This window comes from Elephas maximus, chromosome 4 (genome assembly GCF_024166365.1).
Source record: "Elephas maximus indicus isolate mEleMax1 chromosome 4, mEleMax1 primary haplotype, whole genome shotgun sequence".
Lineage (NCBI taxonomy): Eukaryota > Metazoa > Chordata > Mammalia > Proboscidea > Elephantidae > Elephas > Elephas maximus.
In genome coordinates this window covers 79,481,624-79,506,072 of record NC_064822.1, presented here as the reverse complement: position 1 = coordinate 79,506,072, position 24,449 = coordinate 79,481,624, and the positions used below count along the sequence as shown (strand labels likewise).

The 24,449-nt window shown below is 36.0% G+C and overlaps 2 protein-coding genes across 2 annotated transcripts in view; both read right to left on the bottom strand.

Annotated features, from left to right (window-relative positions):
* The window catches only part of PDE3A (phosphodiesterase 3A), a 357,390-nt gene that overhangs the window by 193,068 nt on the left and 139,873 nt on the right, over positions 1-24,449 (bottom strand). The window lies entirely within an intron of this gene.
* Positions 716-5,243, bottom strand: LOC126075242 (60S ribosomal protein L35a-like). Its single transcript, XM_049882601.1, has one exon. The coding sequence runs from the start codon at positions 1,191-1,193 to the stop codon at positions 861-863; it is 333 nt and encodes a 110-aa protein (XP_049738558.1). The 5' UTR covers positions 1,194-5,243; the 3' UTR covers positions 716-860.

Below are 24,449 nucleotides of genomic sequence, written 5' to 3'. Positions count from 1 at the left end.
TGACTTCAGTCTAGCGACAAAGAGAAAGAATACACAAAATGAAGGATTAAGCCATGGGCATATCCTAAGGGAAAAGATTTCCAGGCAGGGGGACTCATTCTAATGGTTCCTTCAAAGTCTAGCCATGTTGGCCATCTTTTTGACTAGATTTTTTTTTCCCCCTGCATGATTGCTGGTCTCACAGTTTAAGTAATAAATTTAAGGTAATAACAAATATTAAAAGCAATTAGTAGCAGTCTGTTGATCCTTACCATTTCCTAGACTCTCTCATCAAAAACTGAAAATCTAGCATTTAGCTATAGAGGGAGTTGTGTGATTCTCTAAAAAGCACCAAACTAGTAACAGTAATTCCTACAAAATTTATATGAGGTATTACCCTCACATATAACCTCACAAAATATATATGAAGATAATCTTCTAAATTAACATTACTTACTTGGTGAATTACCACTTACATGCATTAACAAATGTTTATACTCCCTAGTTTTTCAAAATTAAGTCCATACAAATTGGAAATCTTGACTGAGTTTACTGAAATCAGAATAGAGTCTACCATATACTTAACATTATAAGAGGAAAAACTGCATAAAGTTGGGTGACTTATTTAGCATAAGGCTGGAATAACAACAGCTTCATGCACTAACTTTGATATGTCAAAACAATATTGCAGTAATTTCAATTACGACTAAGTTCTTAAAATTTAGCATCTTTTTTTTTTTTTTCAATTTTATTACCATAACATCAAACTAACTTGTATTTTGTAAAATAGTCTGGAATAATCAGAATAGTTAAGATCACTTCAAAATAGCTTCATTTTTTTATAACAAATCCACAATTTATTTATTTACTTTTCAATAAGTTTAAATCCTTGAGGGATACAGCATCACACAGATTCTGTGTCGAATGGCCTTAGCAGGAAGGTTGTTTTGGAATTTGGCATGAACCATGTCACTGTTTCCATGGGCGCGAGTTATCTTTCCCCAGATTACTCTGGTTTTGTTAGGTTTGCTGCTAGGAGCCACTGTGTTGTTCTTTGTTTTGTACACATAAGCACATCTCTTGCCTAAATAGAATTCAGTTTCATCTTGAGCATAAACACCTCCAATTTTAAGAAGAGCTGTGTGTTCTCTCTGGTTCCAAAGACCCCATTTATAGCCAGCAAAAATGGCCATGGACCACAGTTTTCCAGACATATTTGCCAGTTTGCAAGTCCTGTTCCCAGCAGGCCTCTACAGGTTCCAAGATGGCGGAAAGAGGATAGCTTCATTTTTAAAGGTGCTCATTAGATAAATAGAAAGTAACTCTTTTGGTATAATTTGTCAGGAAAATTAGAATGGTAAAATTTAACTACTTCATTCTATGGATAATTTCAGATCATTTCTATTGAACTAAAAGTAGAACTCTTCCTCCATTTAAATAACCAAAAAGTTGATGGAAACAGAATATGGGAATCATTTGATACATATTTACCAAAACTAGTAATACTGTTCATAGCTTGTTAGAATATTAAATCATTTATTCCTTCATTTATTTAATTTTACACATATTTATGTAGTACTTTCTAGGCAATAAACATGCCCTAAGCTTGGTGCTGTGGTTACACAGGTTTTTTTTTTTTTTTTTTTAATATAACAAGCCATATAGAAATTTGCCTTTAAATTGATCAGGAAAATATTACTTTGGTTTAATGAATATTTTCTCTTTTCTGATTTAGTTATTCTAGCTTACAGTGCCAGAGAAAAGCAGTGCAACTCCTTGCTCCCATAATTGTGAGAACATAGTATTAATGGGGAAAACTCCTAATTTGAGCCAAGAATCTAAGCTAATATTTTATTTTCTCATTTTACCTGTAACATTTGTGATTGCACTACAGTAAAAGAATTAAAGTCTTTTTTAATTTAACCAAACACACTTAAGAATTAGAGAAGTAAAACCCTCCAGAAAAATACAATATACACAATTTTTAAAAAGAATATGAGGAAACCCATTTGAACAAACAACCTCACTGTAGATTTCTGCTTAGCAACCTTACTGAAGAATGTTCCAGATAATATACATGGAAAAAATCCCAGAAAAAATAAAGAATTTTAGATCACACCAAAACAAACAAAAGTTTTAGAGTCTAGCTGAAAAACAGTTAAGCAACCAAGTTTAGATTTATGAATGCTTTTTCAGTAATTCAGACCAGTATTCTCTTCAGAGTGGAAAGATCAATCATTTTCTTCTTTTGAGCAATATATAAATTAATTGCTTCTTCCTATTTGAGAATCAAAATATACCATCAGTTAAAAAATAACAGACACTACATATTCCAAATAAAATGCACTGAGTTCTGACTAGAACTTTTGTTCATGATGCATTTCATTTATTATGTGTCATATATAATACGGTTTCTGAGGTCTGTATTTTCAGGATGCCTGTGTGACTTATAGGAAAACTATTAAATGTCTTTTTCTATGTTAACTTGAATACCATTTTGATTTAAATATTATCACAAAGCAGAGTGTACCAAGGCAAATTTGACTAAGAAAATGTACATCAATTTCATCAGAGTGAAAAGAAACTGTGGAAATTTTGGAGAGAGGTACAGATTCTTGCTTCTAGAGTAGCGACAGAGAGACAGTATAGTATGTTAGTGAAGGGCACAAGTTTGTGTTCTAAGCCAGGCTCTGCCACTTGCCAGGGAGAGTGATCTTAAGCAAATCACTTAATCTTGCCAAACTCAGTTCTTACATGTAAAATGGGAATACTAGCAGTATAAAACAAATAGGATTGCTGTGAGGATTAACGAGCACATGGGTAAAATGCTCAGTACAGTACTTGACACCGATTATCACTCAAGTGTTACGTGTTGTTAATGATGGTGAAGGAACTAGTGGCTTGAGCAGAGAGAACATAAAATGTATACACTTGTCAAACTCATTGAACTGTGCACTTTAGATCTAAGCATCTCACTGTATATAAGTTGTACCTCAATAACTAAATAAAGAATGCACACACAGGTGGAAGAACAAAAGCAGTGAGAGAGATGAGAGGGAGATGATTTTTTCTATTAAACTAAACAGGCTAATTAGAGTGATTTGTGTGAAAATGTTTGCTGTTAAATTGTTAGTCTAATTATACAAATACTAACAGTTGATGCAAATCCATTTCATATATTCATAAAAAATCAGTTTATTCATCTCTGTTTTGTCATTATAAATTCTAAAGCAGACATAAAGGACAACCTCAGGAATATTCCACAATTAATTTGTGATTGTCATCCTTGTACCTTCATTGGCCATCTCCAACCATTTTGTAAGGTTCTACTGAAATGACACAGTAACAAAGATGACTAAGGACTAATAACTTTGAACAAGTCTAAGGTGGCTAATGAGAAGCCACTACACGTTCAGGCACAGTGTTAAATACTTAGCATATTTTTTCCCCCAAAATAATATTCCCAGCAGTTCTACAGAAGTGTGTTCTGGAACCTAGCATGTGAATAAACTGTAGAACTATTAGGCTATATAAGGCATTCCAGGTCACAGAGTTAATGGTACCAGAGCATGAATCAGGACCAATGTCTGACACCACAGACTGTAATTTTAATAAGTATTTGCAAAAATGCATGCATATGCCAATTTTCTGCCTACAAATCAAACATACAATGCCATCTTTGGCCCATCTCCTTCATGCCCCAATGTAAGGTATCAATCAGTCTACCTCAGAATCCCTGACTTTATTGCTGGTCTTTTATATATTTATTTTAAAATAATAAAATAAAAAAGAAAGAAAGGAAAAACATTGTTTTCCATCATTATATTCTATATCAGAGATACAGAGTTCAGTTTTATAAGTTTTAAGCACAAGATGTTGTTAGTAGTTGTCGCTGAGTTGATTCTGACTCATGGCGACCCCATATACAAGATAAAAGAAAAGTTTCCATATACAAGATACCAAAGGAAAATTAAGACAATTTGAATAAGTCAGGTAAAAGAGGACCTGAAAACCTTATTAAAAAAAAAAAAAAAAAAACTTTGTAATTTAAAAATAATTTATAGAGACGAGAGTTTGCAAGAGAGTAGAGCTGATATAGATCTTTCACTCAGGGAAGCCTTATACTTAATCTACATATCCTATATCCTATAGTATCCACCAATCTAAGATACTTGGGGTTTTTGATAATTTAACAGCATGGGTAGAGTTATCACTTTACATAACAGATATTGGAGTGGTAAACACATGTTTCTGTGTAGCTCATATACAATTGGTAAAGACTGGGATAGCAAAGGATGCTTTGGTTTATGCATGAAAATTCCCTCAGCTGGTTAACTTTCAACCACCAAGTTATACAGCAAAATACAACGTGTACTTACACAGTTGAAGAGAACAAGGCATAAAGTAACACTGTGCATGATAATAGATGATGCCCACTTACACCCATCCCTCCTTTGTTCAGTTTGACTAATTACTCTCTATTGGAAGTGATCATTATGCATGTTCCCTGATTTGATCAATTTTGCCCTTTCCTCCACCACTCAGAAGACTTGGCTCTTCCAACATCTCTTTCCAACAATCTATCTTCACCTTTTCTCTTTGTAAGGTAAATTCTTTTATTTAGTGTGGTATTTATTTGTATTAACATGTCTTTCTAACACTAATAGCATTTTGTTTAGGATTATACTATTCTCACTTATCGACATGGTTAGGTTCCAAAGAACAGGTCATTATGCAAAATTGGTGTTACGTGAAAATGGAGGATGATCACCTCAGGTCACAAAATGGAGGATGACCGTATCATTACATAACTGCCAAATTACATCATAACATACCTGCCAAACCACTGAGAATCCTAGCCCGTCCAAGTTGACACATAATCTTAACCATCAGAGCCAGGGTTACTCTTGTCTTGCACCTCAGTGTTCATTACTGCCAGACAATGCCGTTAATGCACAAAATACTCGGATAGTAGATCTTTTACTGTTGTAAATGCAAAATATCAGACAAGATCGTCAGGAAATGAGGAGAAGGTGTATTTGTTAGTACTTTAGTTCCAGAGTTGTATAGGTTTGAATGGTCTGTCCCAACCCTATTTTTCTCACGGTCCTATTTTTTATGCACAATTTTCAGAACCTAGGTTTTTCAGGGACACACCTGTCCATGCTTTTATCTTTTTAACACTGAAGTAGAGCAGACTGTCCTGTTCAATGGGCCTTTCAGGTCACTATAATGGAACTCTCCCCAAACAAACAAACAAACAAACAAACAAACAAACCTAAAGATCAGAGATCTAAAATAATGCCTCTGATTCTTGAAGTACTCAAGGTTCTAACAAAGATAATCTAACTAATCAAGCATGCCTTCATATATGCAAAGGGGTTGCCCATCTATATCACATATGCCAAAGGGCAGCTTTGGGCCTTGAATGTCAGCAGAACATTTGTGAGTTTATCACTCTATCCCTTCATCCATCCAAACAGCCAACCAGCCAGCCATCTATATTTTAAACATCCTGAGCACAAAGTGCCAGGTACTAAGCTACAGCTTCCTTCCTCATTGAAAAGGAAGCCACTGAGGGCCAACACGGCACATGCTTTCTTCAGTAACTAACACAGAATCAGTCCCCACTTATTACCATGGATACCAGTCCAAAGGAAAGGGGTCAGAAGACTGACACAATTTCCTTTAACCTATGCTTATTCCTATTGACATTAAGAATGCAAAAGAGAGGAAATATTACTCAAACTCAAGGTATTGTAATCTTATAACTTAATGATGATAAAAATTATATAGGACAATTTATTTTAACATGCAGAACTCTTTTAGAGCAATAACAGATACTCAACAGACCAATATTTTCATCTTGACAGCAAAGTGTTTACTGAGTTAAGCTCTTGTCTTTGTTTTAATGATTAGTTAAATGTTGTCCATTTGATGTCACATCAAATATATCCAGTTAAGAAGTTTCTAGGCACTCTCCTACATTGCTGGTGGGAGTATAAATTGGTACATCCTTCCTGGAAAGCAATTTGGCAACATGTACGGGAAGCTTAAAATATTCACACCATTTGGTCTAGTAATTCCACTTCTAGGAATATTTTGTAAAGAGACCTGTAAAATGAAAAGATAGTTTTTTATACAAGGTATTTATCTCATTGCTATTTGTAATAGAAAAAGTTAAGAAACAACATAAACGTCTAACAAGAGGGTAAGTTATACCATCGCTGTAGACTGAATTGGCACATGGCCATTAAAAATGTTTTTGAACATTTAATACAAGGAAAAATGCTTGTGGACTACAATTAATTGTATTTATGTTATTATTGTAATTTACATGAAAATTTACAGGACGAACTAGTTTCTTATTCAAAAATTTATACACAAATAGTTTACTGCCATTGGTTGCAATCCCCACAATGTGTCAGCACTCTCTCCCTTCCTTTCCCTTTACATGCTGAATTCTCCTTGTCCATTCATCCAGGTTTCCTGTCCCTTCATGCCTTCTCGTCTTTGCTTTTGGGCATGTATTGCCCATTTGGCCTTGTGTACTTGATTGAACTAAGTACATTCTTCACTGGTGTTGGTAAAAAAAAAAAAAAAAAAACCCAGTGCTGTCGAGTCGATTCCAACTCATAGCGACCATATAGGACAGAGTAGAACTGCCCCACAGTTTCCAAGGAGCGCCTGGCGGATTCAAACTGCCGACCCTTTGGTTAGCAGCCGTAGCACTTAACCACTATGCTACCAGGGTTTCTGGTGTTGGTATAGGCCTGTCTAATCTTTGGCTGAAAGTCAGACTTTGAGAGTGGCTTCAGTTCTGAGCCAGCAGGGGGTCCAGGGACCATAGTCTCAGATGTTCCTCAGTCTTTGTCAGACAAGTAAGTCTGGTCTTTTGTGAACTTGAATTTTGTTCTACATTTTTTTCCTTCTCTGTTGGGGACCCTCTATTGTGATCGCTGTCAGAATGATCAGTGGTGGTAGCTAGGTATCATCTAGCTCTTCTGGGCTCAGACTGGTAGAAGCTGTGGCTCATATGGTTCATTAGAGCTTTGGACAAATATTTTCTTTATGTCTTTGATTTTCTTCATTCTCCTTTGCTCCTGTCAGGAAGGGACCAATAGTTGTGTCTTTGATGCCATTTGCATGCTTTTAAGGCCCCAGTCAATACTCATCAAAGTAGGATGTAGAGCATTTTCTTTATAAACTATATTATGCCAATTGACCCAGATGTCCCCCAAGAACATGGTCCCCAGCCCTCACTCCCAGTAACTCGGTCCCTCAAGGTATTTAGATGTGTCTAGGAAGCTTCTATAACTTTGCCTGGGTCAAGGTGTGCTAATTTCCCCTCTATTGCATGTTGTCTTTCCCTTTGCTCCAACAATGGGCTCATGCATAACAATGATCATGAGGATGGTACAGGACCAGGCAATGCTTTGTTCCATTGTACACAGGGTCACTATGAGTCAGAACCAACGCGACGGCACCTAACAACAACTATATAGTTACTGATTTCCCCTCCCCACCCCTCCTCTCTCTCTTAACCATCAAAGATTTTTTTGTGTGTCTGTGTAAACTTTTTCTTGAATTTTTATAGTAGTAGTCTCCTACAATATTTGTTCTTTTGTGATTGACTTATTTCACTAAGCACGATGCCTTCCAGATTCACTCATGTTTTGAGACACTTCGCGTATCCACCATTCTTCTTTATAAAAAAATTTTTTTTTTTTATAGCTGCACAGTATTCCATTGTGTGTATGTACCATAATTCGTTTATCCATTCATCTGTTGATGGGTACTTAGTTTGTTTCCATCTTTTTGTTATTGTAAATAATGCTGCAACGAACATGGGTGTGCATATATCTATTCATGTGTCAGCTCTTATTTCTCTAGGATATATTCCTAGGAGTGGGACTGCTGGATCGTATGGTATTTCTATTTCTAGCTTTTTAAGGAAGTATTATATCATTTTCCTTATTGGTTATACCATTTTACATTCCCACCAGCAGCACAGAAGAGTTCCAATCTCCTCCAACTTCTGTTATTTCGTTTTTTGTTTTGTTTTCGATTAGTGCTAGTCATTTGGGATGAGATGGTATCTCACTGTAGTTATCATTTTCCTTATTGGTTATACCATTTTACTTTCCCACCAGCAGCACAGAAGAGTTCCAATCTCCTCCAACTTCTGTTATTTCGTTTTTTGTTTTGTTTTCGATTACTACTAGTCATTTGGGATGAGATGGTATCTCACTGTAGTTTTGATTTGCATTTCTGTAATGGCTAATGGCTAATGCCATGGGAGCAGAAGTCAAGAAATCAAACAACGTATTGCATTGAGCAAGTCTGCTGTAAAACATCTCTTTAAAGTGTTAAAAAGCAAAGATGTCACTTTGAGGACTTAGGTGCACCTGACCCAAGCCATCATATTTTCAATTGCCTCATATGCATGGGAGAGCTGGAAAACAAATAAGGAAGACCGAAGAATTGATAACTTTGAATTATGGCGTTGGTAAAGAATACAGAATATACAATGGACTGCCAGAAGAATGAACAAACCTATCTTGGAAGGAGTACAGACAGAATGGTCCTTAGGAGTGAGGAAAATGAGACTTTGGCTCATGAACTTTGGACATGTTTTCAGGAGGGACCAGTCCCTGGAGAAGGACATGGCACTTAGTAAAATAGAAGGTCAGCAAAAAAGAGGAAGACGCAAAAGGAAATGGATTGACACAGTAGCTTTATGTAAGGGCAGAAAACATCTAAGGTCCAGATAACATTTACTATTAATCAAAAGGAAACCCTGGTGGCATAGTGGCACCAGGCACGTCTTGGAAACTCTATGTGGCAGTTCAACTCTGTCCTCTAGGGTCACTATGAGTCAGAATTGACTCGATGGCAGTGGTTTTTTTTAAATGAATCAAAACAGTCACAAGACACAGTCTTCTATTAAAAACTACAGACAGACACACACACAGAGCATGTGATACCAATCAATTACCCATAATTATGCTTCATTACATTAAAACCAACTAATTCAAATATTTGCCCCAAATTTGTTTTCATAATAATCAATACAGTGATAAGCTCTAAAAAGCCTAAGTGCAAGGATATGTGATACCAAGAAAATAATATTTTAAAAAATAAAAAGCTGTCCTTTAACAAAGTTCAAGGTCATGGAAAAAAAAATCTATAAACCTTTTCTCTCTATATAAAAGTGAATGGGGTTAGGACTTAGAAAATAAAAGCCCTAGGCCACTTCCTGAACAGTTGTACCAATGTCACTCATTAACATTCCTATTTTTAAGAGAATGGTCTGAGGGTGATTTAACTTAGATGACTCAAAGTGCACAAAATACACTTGCTTCTCTAGAATAGCATTGTGCATAATACAGCCCAAACCCCATTTCAATGGAAATGTTTAAATGTATTGTATTTCAATACAATGGAATACACTGAAGTCATTAAAAAGTGGAGCGTGTGTATATGCGAGCGTGCAGAGAGAGAAGTATGCGTGTTTGTGTGTGTGTATATAAATATATGTATGCCCAAAAAAAACCTGTTACCATCAAGTTGATTCCAACTTATAGCGACCCCATAGAACAGAGCAGAACTGCCCCATAGAGTTTCCAAAGAGCGACTGGTGGGTTCGAACTGTGGACCTTTTGGTTAGCAGCCGAGCTTTTAACCACTGCACCGACAGGGCTACTATATACGTATAAAACCAAACAAACCCATTGCCATGGAGTCAATTCCAACTCACAGTAATCCTACAGGTCAGGGTAGAACAGTCCTATAGGGTTTCCAAGGCTGTAACATTTATGGAAGCAGGCTGCCACATCTTCCTCCTATGGAGCAGTTGGTGGGTTCAAACTGCTTACCTTTCAGTTAGCAGCCAAGTACTTAACCATTGTATCACCAGGGCTCCTTTGCGTATATACACATGCATAAATATATACTTTATATATACGTATATAAAGAGATTATCAAGATATTGTATGCAAAGTAAAAATCACAAATTTTTGTATGAAAAAAACAAAACAACACTGTTGCCATGGAGTTGATTCCGGCTCATAGAGACCTTATAGGATGGAGTAGAACTGCCCCATGTGAGTGGACTCCAACTGCCAACCTTTTGTTAGTAGCAGCCAAGCTCTTAACCACTGCATCACAAGGACTCCAATTGTTTAAAAAACAGAAAAAAGTTGTCAAGTCGATTTTCACTCCAAGAGACCCTAAAGGATGGAGTAGAACTGCCCCGTAGGGTTTCCAAGGAGTGGCTGGTGGATTCGAACTGCTGACCTCTTGTTATCAGTCAAGCTCTTAACTACTAAGCCACCAGGCCTCCTAATCGTTATATATAAAAAAAAAATCGTTATATAGCACACATAAAATAAATTAATAAAGTAGTAATGATAGTATTAATAATATTTGCTGACCAATTTCTACCTAGGAGGCATTTGCCTACAAATTGGTATACACACTCATTTAGGTCTCACAACAACCCTATATTATTGGTTCTATTATTCTCCCTATAAACAGATGAGGAAAATGACATGCAGAGTAACTTATAAACATGCCTTAGTTCTCCCAGCTTGTATTTGTGCTTGCAGTTCTCCATGTGTTTCCTCCCCTCCTGCTCTACCCTAAGGTGGCTGATTTCTACAAATTACACCTAGTTTCCAGAATTCATGGATCTGGTTTGGGTTCAACTGAAGGGAACAACAATTAGAGGGTGGAGGATAGAGGGAAGAAGGTTGAGGTGGGGTGTTTATAACCACCCCTTGTTGCCCTACTCCCACGCACTCACTGCACGCAGTGATCCAACACTGGCTGTATTTCTGTAGCCATGTCTGCAGCTCTGTTCAGTAACCCCTTCCTACAATCACTGCTCTCTAATTGTGCCGTCCAGCCTAAAAAAAACAAACCTTATTGTTTCCCTTAATACTTCCTTGATTGCTTGAGCTATTTCCCGCCAGGACCCTGGCTCTTACAGCTCTAGCCACCATATAACACTGTCTCTTCACTCTTTTATAATCTAAAACTATGTGCCAAATTGTTGATAGGACTTCTATCTGGGAAGTAGAACTACAGGAGGGAATTTAAACTTCTACATTTTATATTTCTACAATATTTGAATTTTATTATTTTATATTTTCCTAATAAAACACAGTGTTATAGATTAAATATGCGTGGGATGAGTACAATGGGATTTGACGCCATTTATTACTTCTAACTACTTCTTTAAAGAAATCTGATATACCTATAAAATAACCCTTATAGAAAAGATATTCCACTTTGCATTTAAATTTTTTTCAAGATTTTCTTAGAAATTATGAATAATCATTCTTTAAAATAAAAGTTGAGACAATGTTGTATTTTGACTCTCTGGATTGCAGAAAAAAAGCTTCGATTAGAAAAATATTAAAGGGTTATTAAATTAGTATCTCTCCTATTGTTGATAATGCACCAAAGAGATAGTGGGCACTTGCTCTCCTGATGGGATAAGAGCCAAGAGAAAGAAACGTTTAACATCATACCTTTAATATTATACTCCGGAATTTAATGATTATGGAATGTTGCAGTTTCCTTTGGGACATTACTGATGTACAGTAGAGTAAATTTGTTTCAAATTTCATCAAATTTGCTTGATCAAACTATATAAGCAATATTTTATAGGGAACTGGAGTCTAAGTCAAGGAGGCCTGGTTGCACAATGGTTAAGCACTCAGCTGCTAACTGAAAGGTTAGGAGTTCGAACCCACCAGCCGCTCCTCTGGAGAAAGGTGTTGCAGTCTGCTTCTATAAAGATTATAGCCTTAGAAACCTTACAGAGCAGTTTTACTCTGTCCTATATTAGTCAGAATCGACTAGACAGCCAAGGGTTTAGTGGAAACTAAGTCACATCCCAACTGCATTAAGCTTTTATGTTCTGCTTAGCTATGATGGGAAGCCTTCTACTTCCCCTTTTCCATGCTGCAAATATAATGTTCCCACACTCCAACACTCACAGTGAGTTTGCCATATTATAATAGCACATAGCAAAAAAATGGAATTCAACATTAACGATTCTGTCTCATAGCTACACGCTTTGAAATGTTTACTTTCTAAATACTCAAGGATAACTGTATTTTTTCTTGATAGGTAAAGGAAATTTCAATCTTCATTTTAAAATGACAATTAATAATGGATATGTATCCCTGAAGTCTATATAGCTCAAGTAATTTTATATTAGCACCTAGCAGCAAATTAATTAATTACATTCAAGGAAAACAATCATAATGTCAATCTTTCTCCTTCGAGTCTTTCAAATCTTTCATTGCTTCTCAATGTGAAATGTTAAATCCATCAATTGCAAATGTGATATTTCCTAAAAGCCAAATCTAGCTTACCAGAAAAATTGCAAACCCAGAATTCCCCTAGGCCTCCAGATGTTACTCAAATCCAACTCCCCTATCAAAGATTTACTAATGAATGACTGCCAGCAGCAAATATACTATGACCCCAAATCTTTTGGGCTCTATGACGTAAAAGCCTCCACAGCCCTGTATTTCCGGAGCAAACATGTGGGAAAAATTCAGGTCATTCATTATTGGAGCGTAAATGTTAACAATCAATGTCTCCAAGCCATAGGCATTATCCCGGCCTAAGACCCATCTGTCATCACTCTCTAAATCAGTGAACATTATTTTCAGACTTGTTTTTACTGGAATAAAGCTATTAAATCTGAAGGCAAGGCCAGAATATAAATTAACTATAAATTTTAATTACATGATTTAACTTATGGTCACATATTGTCGTCTATAAGACAGTTCAGTTAAACATTAATATATTCAGGCATAAATTATTCACCTGCCTCTACAGAGATGGGTAGTGAGCTACACTCTTTTGTATAAATATGTGGAATATATATTGAGTAATACTAATGGTTAGTTTGTCCAAGTTTCATGGCTGCAGTAGTTCACTTACACCCCAAAGAACATTGTTTTTTTTTAATCAAAATGGTAATAAGGCACAAGGGAGGCCATGATTTTTTATACCCACCTCAAGATTCGTTCATACTGTCAGGGGCCACCTGCCAAGCTTGCGAGCTATGTTACCCTGACTGCAGATAACAGCTAGGCTAAATCTTCACTAGGAATTTTCTGTATTCATCACTAGAAAAGACATAAATGAACGCATCTCTCCTCTTGCCCATGCACTCAAATGTAAATGAAATACCAAATCCTTAGTGAAGGAAAGAAATGATCAAAAGAAAATAACCATGAGTAAAAACCTAGACTTCAAAGTGAACAGAAGTGAGCTCCTTGAATAGCCATATTCAGGTTCCAAGTGTGTTAATGTTTGGCAGAGAACCTCTTTGATGAATCTCAAAGAATTTACTAGTTAAAAATATGTATGAAACTATAAAATATCACCTGCACCCTGGACACTTTGGACAAAATAATGTGACTCAACACTGGGAGTGACATTTTGAATTCAGTGCTTAAAAAGCCAATTCTCTTAACCCTGCTCATTTATAAAAGAGATGTTTGTTTCACAGGGATGAATTTTAAAAAAGGTAAGTGAAGACCAGACGAATTTGGCAAAATTCTGTAACTAGCAGTTAAATAGAAGCTGTATAGGTAAATGTCAAGAATTCTTGTTCACCAACACTGAACAGGACACTTGCGTGCATTTCTGAGATGGTGTTTTTGGCATCATGAGCTGAGCTTGATAATCAGGATTAGTCTGATAGGGGTTGGGGTGGGGGAGGGCTGGAGGAATAGGAGTTTGGGGATAGGGGATAGTAAGAGCACTTGAAGGGGGAAGAAGGGTAACTGGGAGGGAAGGAAGGGAAAGGGTGATAAATTACCCCCTCCCAGAATAAACAGCACACAAGACAGGAGTGTTTTTGTTTTATTTTGGAGTGTTTGTTTATACATTTCATAATGCCCAACGGTGACTATGTGGATAGCAGTAATGTCAATGGGAAGGAATGCAAATGATTGTTTTATTTTCAATCATGATTAGGCAGAAAAATGTAAATGCATATTTCCAACTGGTTAAAAATAAAATAAATACTAACACAAAACTACCGCATGGAAAATTTGTGAAAGCCTGAACAAAACAAAACAAATTAGAGGCTGCTTTAATCAGAAAACTGGCAGTAATAGAAATGCATGTGGTGTCCACTGGAATGCAATCGATTATGGCCCTGTTCGTATTGACCAGACTTATCTATTTGTAAATTAGATACTATGACATTCAGCATTCCTTACCTGATAGCAAATGTGTAATACTTTGACTTCCCCTTTGAATCAGTTATAACATCTTATCAGCTCCCTCATTAACTAATCAGTTAAATAAAATCACTGTCATGTTTTCACTATATATTTGTATGAGTCTTGATTTACTTTTCTAAAAATTATACACATACGCACACCTACCTTCACTCACAGATAAACACATACATTAACAAAATTTATGATTAACTATATTGTAATGCGGAGCACTGGCAGTGTAGTGGTTAAGGGCTTGGCTGCTAATCAAAAGTTCAGCAGTTCTGCTCCTTGGAAACTCAATCGGGCAGTTCTACTCTATCCTAAAGGGTCACTATGAGTTGGAATCGACTTGACAACAATGGGTTTTATATTGTGGTTGGACCGAAAGTACTTTTTCCTATATATTTTCCATATTTTGTTTAATAAGCATGCATTACTTCCATAGTTAGGGGAAAAATTAAAAAAAAAACAAAACTCAGAAACCTAAAGTAATCCTTTGAGGGTCTCTACACTTACATCTAGATTGCAAACAAATACATATCTTTAATATCTGTGATCAGGTGAAACACTTAAAAGCACCCAATTTCTGAAACACTATACCTATCATGTTTTCATTTTTAAAAACATGAGAAATGCATACACTAGGAACTTGGAATTGTTAATTCCAATGACTCTATCATTGTTTCAACATAAATATCAAGGCTATGCATTCTTAAAGACCTTTTAGAAATAGGCTAAAATAAATTAAGAATTTTATTTGAAAATAGTGGATTTTATTTGAAAATAGTGAAATACCAATTAAACCTGAAACAGTGGTGTCCAAGTAATACTGAAGTGAAATACTTAATCTAGTCAGGCCACAGTCTCCTCAGTTGTTAAAGAACTCACCTAAGTTTCTTAGAGTATTTTTTTCTAGGCCAGAAAATTTTAAATAAATAAATAAATCTTTGCACTCCATAGTCTGCCAGACTGAAAAGGAGAACAAATGCAAAGAAATTAGCATAGTAATAAATAAAACCCCCAAAAACCAACCCACTGCCATCGAGTCAATTCTGACTCATAGCGACCCTATAGAACAGAGTAGAACTGCCCCATAGAGTTTCAAAGGAGCGCCTGGCAGATTTGAACTGCTGATCTCTTGGTTAGTAGCTGTAGCACTTAACCACTATGCCACCAGGGTTTCCTGTAATAAATAGCAATTTAAAATAGTGATACGTACAGAAAGGAAGTATATGTTATAGGTTATAAAGAAAGCGAAAGGCAACGATTCTATGTAAAAAATAGTCAGACATACTTATAACTTACTCCAAAAAACTCGAAAAACAAACCCATTGCCATTGAGTTGATTCCAACTCCTAGTGACCCTATAGAACAGCATAGAACTGTCCCATACTGTTTCCAAGGAGCAGCTGGTGGATTTGAACTGCTGACATTTTGGTTAGCAGCCGAATGCTTAATCACTGTGCCACCAGGGCTCCATACTGCACCACCAGGGCTCTTATGACTTACTAGTGTTCATATCTCTATCAACACATAGATGACAGAAAATGGACTTCATTATGTATTACTATGAAATCTCTCTCCATTTTCCTACTAAATAAATTCATATAATTTATGAATAGACTTTTCTTTCTTTTTATTCTTATCACTCAGAATAAAAATAAAAGGTACCCTGAAAATCAACTACAATGGGATAAAAGTGTTTTAGAATTACCATTTCATTGTGAAATTTCATATGCTACTTATGATTTCAATATAAAATGGTAAATCTTTAATATTCCTGAAGTACATTAATGACTGACCAAAATATATTCTCAAGGCTCATTTCTTTCTTCTTCAACTCACCCTCAATCAACACACACACACACACACACACACACACCCCAGGAAAAAAGAGCAAAAATAAAGAAATAAATCTTCGAAGGTGGTACAGTGATTTTTTTAAACACGAATCACAACTGACTGTTCTGGTCAGCAGTATGTCAATTACTATTATTAATGATACTTCCATAACTTCCGTTGTTTCACATTTTACTGTCACACTTTTAAAATACAAGATTATTTAAAAATTCATGTTTTATCTTAACATATAAATAAAATAGGCCAATGGAATAAAGAACAAAAGGCAGAAGGCCAAAGTTTAAACAAAATTCAAGTCAAAAGTCTTCTGAAATGCTAATTACTTAACAGAGGAGCTTACAGCCACTAACTGATACCAACGTCAATGTGAAAAAGAATAAGCACATTGACTTAGAGAGAAAACCTTTCTTGCAGATACCAGAGGCAAACTAAAAGCTGCGTTTCCTCTTACACAAAAAGTTCAGAAACTGAAAGAAAAAAAAGATTCATTAGCTTTGAGAGCTATACTTATCTCGGTTTATTACGTCTGAATTATAGTTTTAATAAGCAACAATTAAAATCAAAGGTTAAAGAAAAATCTTACATAAAAATTAGAATAGACTACCAAATATATATACCATGTCCTTACCTTTAAGTATAAAAAACTTGTAAGAAATGGAAAGCCACAATGTAATCTTAGGAACTACTTCATTGTTAGTTTTGATCCTAAGTAATAATCAGGTAAGTATAGGAAGGACTAGGATTTGAGAGGAAGGAGGTATAAATTTACATTGATTTTAGAATTCTATCTCCATTATCTACTGTATAAGGAATCGAAGAAATACCTAGGTGACAGTGGCAAAACTATAGTACATGTATGGAGATCTTAGAAAACACTCCACAGAGAAGATATAACTTAAAAAAGACAAACAACCCTCACCCCTCCCAACAACAACAACAAAAAAAAAAAAAACCTCATAGCTAAACTCACTCATCTATACCAACAAATTTGGAAGACAGCTACCCGGCCAAACAACTGGAAGATACCCATATTTGCGCCCATTACGAAGAAAGGTGATTCAACAGAATGTGGAAATTATCAAACAATGTCATTAATATCATACACAAGTAAAATTTTGCTAAAGAATATCCAAAAATCCTTGCAGCAGTACATCAAGAGGGAACTGCCAGAAATTCAAGCTGAATTCAAAAGAGGGCATGGAATAAGGGTTATCATAGCAGATCTCAGATGGATCTTGGCTGAAAGTAGAGAATACAAGAAAATGTTTACGTGTGTTTTATTGACTGACTATGAAAAGGCATTCGACTGTGTGGATCACAACAAATTATGGATAACATTGAGAAGAATGGGAATTCTAGAACACTTAATTGTGCTTGTAAGGAACCTCTACATAGGCCAAGAGGCAGTCATTTGAACAAAACACAGGGATGCTACCTAGTTTAAAATCAGGAATGGTGTGCATCAGGGTCGTATCCTTTCATCATACTTATTCAATCTGTACGCTGAGCAAATAATCTGAGAAGCTGAACTATGTGAAGAGGAACGTGGCATCAGCATTGGTGGAAAACTTATTAACAATCTGAGATCTGCAGGTGATACAACCTTGCTTGTTGAAAGTGAAGAGGACTTTATGAAGCACTTACTGATGAAGATCAAAGACTATAGCCTTCAGTATGGATTGCACCTCAACATAAAGAAAACAAAAATCCTCACAACTGGACCAATAGGCAACTACATGATAATGAAGAAAATATTGAAGTTGTCAAGGATTTCATTTTACTTTGATCCACAATCAATGCCCATGGAAACAGCAGTCAAGAAATCAAAAGATGTATTGCATTGGATAAATTTGCTCCAAAAAACCTCTTTAAAATGTTAAAAAGCAAAGGTGTCATTTTCAGGATTAAGGTGCGACTGACCCGAGCCATGGTATTTTCAATTGCCTCATATGCATTCCAAAGCTGGACAATGAATAAGGAAGACAAAGAAGAATTGATGCCTTTGAATTATGGTGCTAGCAAAGAATATTGAATATATCACAAACTGCCAGAAGAATGAACAAATCTGTCTTGGAAGAAGTACAGCCAGAGTACTCCTTGGATGAGAGAATAGCAAGCCTTCGTCTCACGTACTTTGGACATGTTATTAGCGGGATCAGTCCCTGGAGAAGGACATCATGCTTAGTAAAATAGACGATCGGTGAAAAAGAGGAAACCCCTCAATAAGATGGACTGGCACAGTAGCTGCAACAATGTGCTCGAAAATAGCAATGATTGTGAAAATGAAGCACTCATTGTTTCATTCTTTTGTACGTAGGGTCACTATGAGTCAGAACTGACTCGACAGCACCTAACAACAACAACAAATACCTATGAGTCAAGTGGGTATGGGAAGTGCGAAGGAACAATTAAGCTAGGAGGTTTCATTTGGCCTACTCACACATTTAGAGTATGTTACCAGCAGGGACCAGTCCCCGAAGAAGTACATCATGCTTCGTAAAGAGTCAATGAAAGAGAGGAAGACCCTCAATGAGATGGATTGACACAGTGGCTGCAATGATGGGCTCAGGCATAGCAACAACTGTGAGTATGACGGAGGACTGGACAGTGTTTTGTTCTATTGTACCAAAGGTCACTATGAGTTGAAACTGACTCCATGGCACCTAACAACAACAGACAAATCTTGCAAAAAGAAAGAGTAAGGGTATTACTCAGTTTTGATATCAAGTTTTAAATTCCCGTACATCCACATTCACAGTTTTATCTGGAGGATGAAAGGCTATGAGAAGTAAAAGATAAGGTTTTAAGAAGTAAGAGATGTTAAAGCTGAGAAAATTATTAGATACTATGACATTATATGAGTTGGAATCGACTCGATGGCGCTGGGTGGGCTGGGTATGACATTAATATGGTTTTCTTCCCTCAAAAATTTTTTTCTGGGTTTCAAAAAGATTGAAGTTAACGCATGTAAAAAATGACTTCTCCATAGCAGTTAATTAAAAGAGTAGATTTTTAAGTAATAAAAGAAAATGGGGAGAGGACAACATGTGATTTATAATTCAATCAAATACATTAAGATACTGGTCTCTTTATATATTAAAAAGTCAAAGTTCTAATCCAAACAACAAAGACCTGATGCTGGGTTATCCTCAAGGCAAAGAACATTCAAAATTAATGGACAAAAATCTTTTTTCTCATAATTTTTAGGTCATTTCACAGAATTTTTTTTTTTTTTTTTTTAGTTCACAATAGTTTAGAAGGTTTGAGATTAGACTCCGATTTATGGGCATCAAATCCCTTTATTACTATAATCTGGGAAATGAATGTCTAGGAAACTAGTACTCTAAAGAGGGGAAATATTATTTTTGTGTCTTAAACAATCAGGCAGAAACTTTTATTTGCCTAATTCCTACTTCATAGCATACTTTCTAGGAAAAAGAAATCAAGCCTTTCCCTTCCACAGACACACGAAACAAGGCTTTTGAAAGACTGGAAGCAACAGATTAAAATTAAGCAATTGTTGCCAATTAAATCTGTAGTACAGCTGCACCCATTTAAAAAGAGCAGCTGTTGAAGAAATAAAAGTACATTCTCCGCATCAAACTACAAAACATTAAAAAAGGCATAGTGACATTTGATTAAAGGGATATTTATTTGAGACAGCTCCATATGGCCTTTACACAGATTCTTTTACATAAACACCAGCTACTCTTTTTACACTAGAAGTTGAGGCATGCTTATCTCTACAACAGCCAGACATATTTAGCTCCAATTTTATCTTTCAAGAAATAATTTTTATTTTATTTTGGTGTGTCTTATATTCAGTGAAGCTTATGTATAATGGCTTCAACATTTGCATTTTTTAACTTTTGTACGTCAGAACATGGTCCTGTTCATCAAAAACACAGTTCTCTCATTCTCAACTTGTACATTATTTTTTCTTGCCCACATGCTCCCAGATAATGCACTGTCTGCTCATTTAAGAAAGAAAGAAAGAAAACTACACACCTATAGGAATAGAATTTCTCTATGCCACAGCTTTTTGTTGGCTATATTGGAACAAAAATATTTGTTTCAATGTGGGTTAAAGGCATATTTCTACCTTGGGTTTCTTTAGAGTGCAGAGAAAAGCATACGTGTGCAATGAATAATTTTAGACACTACAAAATATTTTTCATTTTTCAGTTAAGTAGCCAATTATGTAATCATAAAAGTCAGAGAGACAATGAGAAATAATCTAGTGCTTTCCATACTTGCCACACAAAAACATATTTTGGGAGCTTGTTAAAAATATATGTTTACCAGACCACTTTCCAGGAGATGTGGAATCAATTGTTTAAACCAGGAGTCTGGGTACCATTTAGGGAATTTGAGACGAGCTACTATGTGCAATAAATAGTATTCATTTTAATGTTCTTTAAAAATAAAGATTATAATGTTTCTTTTACGTATGTACCTTTTTATGGCTGTTGAATTGTTTCACACGCAGCTAGAAAAGACAAGGAGGTCCTGGAGTACCCCAAATGTGGTTATGGCTAAATTTAACATGGCAGGAGTCTTCCGATCCAGCACTGATAGTTGGCTAACAAAGCATCAATTAATGAAACTGAGTCACATAAAGCAGACAACTATTAAACAAATTAAATGTACACACAATAAACATTCAATTTTAACTTGAAACAGTTACTATTCATACATTCATTCATTAATCTGTTGATGCAGGGCTAAGACCCTTCAAAGCACAGGTCTCCTAGCCTGGTGCTCCACGTCACCACTTTTTGCATAGAAACTATGCCAGTGCTCCATCATCTCCAATTTCAATCTGTTTCTTTCAAAGGGAGGTAGCTCGAACATCTGTAATGCTGCGGAGTTCTTTGATTGTTACAGTGTTCTAAGTATTTTACCATTATATCACCTACATCCAACTTCAGTTTTATATTCACCTTGGCTTCATCAAGCTTTTCAAAACATTCAACTAAGTCTTCACAGAAAGAGCAATGATATTTTCCTGCTCCTATTTTAACAGTTTATGCATTTTTGAATTAAGTTCTGTAATTATAGTAGTATTAGTGGCATAAACGGGGTTGGGAACAAACATACTGGTGAACAGCAGCTGGTGTTTTTAACAGTGTGAATAGAGGGCACCAGTTTATCAGGTAAGCTGGTTAAGGTGTAGCGAAAAGAACTTACGGTTTCATTTCATAACTTGAATGGGGTTCTGCTTTAACTGCCAATGCTGGTTTTGTTTCTTTGTTGGTTTGGGAGCTTTTTACCCCTAAAACTTATCTCTCTGAGACGATGATGGAGAGAGTTCTTCATAAATATCCCACCCTTCATTGCTCTCCTACAGTTTTTTAAGCTGAAGGGGAGAGCTTCTGGAGATATCATTGCTAAAAGAAATGGGAAGTAACATAATCCAAAGTAGACAACAGAGAAAGGAAACTTCTTTCCAGGGGATGGAAATGGCCAAGAGACAAAGTTAAGGAAGTTTAGTCCTAATAGAATTGCACATAACCAAGACATTTATTTAATAATTAAGATCCTCAATGCCTTAATTGTGCAAATACTATATCTTATTTCTTTTAGAAATAACACTTTTAGAAGACACGAATGAACATGCTAAATTATACAATGCCTGGTACGAACAGCAAATCATCCATAACCAAAATATTTTTTTTTAAATCCTGAATGCTACTCTAAATGAATGATAAAGGCATTAAGGAAATAATTGAAGAGCCCTTGAATACAAATGACCTCTGTTATATGGTTAAAAAATATTATATAAGAAAGGTGTTCTACTACTTTGACTTGAAGTGTCACCCTGCAGTTTTTTACAATTAACTGTATCATTTTATAGCAGTGACACCAGTTGCCTGATCCCTCTTATTTCTTGGCCACTGATGCATCTCCAAGAAGACCCAAGCTCTGCGTGTTCTTTTAAAAGGTAGTAAGGGATTTGGCCTCACAACTGTTAGATGAGGCCATAGGCAACAGCAAGAGCCTCATGGGCAGATGAACTCATTTGCATTGCCCTCCCAATAGCCAAGAGAAAAACAGTCTAAGATATTTTTGTCAACTGTGATGAAAAGGACTCAGGAAATGATGCTTACATCTTAACCAACTAAGCTTTTTAATTATTTAGCAACTTCAGGTTTAGATGATCAACTATTTTTCAGCTTGGTGTCTTGTATACCTATCAACTGCTTTGTGCCTCCAGCCAATTTAAAAGCAACCGTGTTCAACTATCAATATGCAAAAAGATTTCAAGCACTGGTGAAAATCTTCTAAGCAATTCCTGCTGCAGAAGTCTTTGGTCCAAGCGTCCTCAGTGTAATCTGAATTATTTTCCAACCACAATTTTTGTTAGGCTGGCCTCCAAACAGTATTTTATAAATGTGCTCACATTTGATCATAAGTTCAAAGAATCAAGAGTTAGACAATATGATTAGCAATCAAAGTATTCTTCTGCAGTGAGCTCCTTTCCCTTAATTTCCTTTTAACTCTTAACATTTGTTACATACAGAGTAAATCAGGAGTAATTCTTCAGTTCTTGCCCTCAAAAACAGAGATGTGAGATGTGCAGCAGAACAAAATGAAAAGAACTTAGGTATAAAGATACATGAGTTTGGGCACGGATGAAAGAGGAGTAACAACAAAAGGTCCCCTGGGCTTGCCCATACAATTACAGTACAACCATTAAAGAGAACAGCTCATCGGTGCACATGTCATTGGACGCTTAGTTCTGATGATACCTGTTACGGCATACTGTATTTAACACAGCTTACATAAAGGGGGGAAAAAAAGGTTTATTCAATGTTTTTCTATTTCTCTTAAAACGTATTTTTTTGTTGTTGTTGTCTAATGCCTACTGCCACTTTTAACTTTTTTTTAACAGAAATAGTCACAAGAAAACCAAATTCAGAATGTAGATGAGTAACCCACAAAATTTTCAGTGTATATCTTTTCAAATTATACTCTCAAAGTAAAAAAATACTGTTTTTAAATTTTTTTATTTTGGTGAAACTATTCACAGACAAATCTATACCATTTTAACAATCTTCACATAAAAAACTCAGCAACACTGATGGCATTCCCCAAGCTGCGCCATCATTCTCACTATTCCTTTCCAGATCATTCCACCACCACTGTCTTAAACTCACTGCCCCCTAAACTTCCCATCCAGTCCCCACAGCTGCCACTCTCAGCCCGATAGCACAAAGATAATTCTTTAAAAGAGCACAATGCTCAAGGTAGACATACCTTACCAATTAAGATAAACTATTCTTTGATTCAGAGAGGACCTCAGGGGACAGTCTTGGTTCAAGGATGAAAGCTAAACACTTTCGGGGGTTCAGCCAGGTCCATTTAGAATTTGAAATTCTATTTAACAATCCCCCCTCCCCCTTTTGATTACGATTCCTTTATAGAATCTTTGATCAAAATATTCAGTAATGGTAGCTGTGCACCATTCAGTCCCCTTGGTTTCATGGCAAAGGAGGCAGGCGCTCATGGAGGTAACCAGGCACACATTCAATTTCCTCCTCTGACTCCTGACCCTCCTGCCTTCTTTGCTGCTCCAAAAACCAACCCACTTCTATCGAATCAATTCCAACTGATAGCAACCCTGTAGTAACCCTATAGGACAGAACAGAACTGCCCCATAGAGTTTCCAAGGCTGTAAATCTTTACAGAAGCGGACTGTCACGTCTTTCTCCCATGGAGCAGCCGTTGGGTTTGAACCACTGACCTTTTGGTTTGCAGCTGAGTGCTTTAACAACCGCACCACCAGGGCTCCACTCTGCTGCTCCAGGTGGATGGTATCAAATTGTTGTAACTTGGATTGCTGCTTGCTAGATTTTAAAAGCCCAGGCCCTACACAACAAACCATGTACTAGAGCAGAAGCCCTGAGAAACAATATTAGAGTATTGGCTATCTTTTCAGAAAATGACTCAAATCTTTTTAAGAGGAAAGAATATATCAAAATAACAGATACCATAACTCAATTGTTTCTCCTGAGAAATATTACAGCACTACCTGCAAAATCATAACACAATCCAAGGTAATTGACATTTTTTCCAACAAACAGTATAGAAACCGGGCCATGAGAAACTGTGAGTTTTGATATATGTTGGAAATGCTACAAAGTATACATTTTCAAATTAGTGTTAAGTTCTTTCAACTCTTTTATCAAGATGGCGAGAAAAGGCAAGAGAAAATTCAGAAAGCTGGTAGACTTTTCAAGTATCCGAAAATCTTGGCAAAAATGTACACATCAAAATTTTGACCTGGAGATGATTTGGGATTCAGAGCAAAAGAGGGACTTTTTACATCAATATTAATACTATTGA

Excerpts from the sequence above, each read along its gene's own strand:
- LOC126075242 (XM_049882601.1), bottom strand. The coding sequence starts at position 1,193 with ATGTCTGGAAAACTGTGGTCCATGGCCATTTTTGCTGGCTATAAATGG.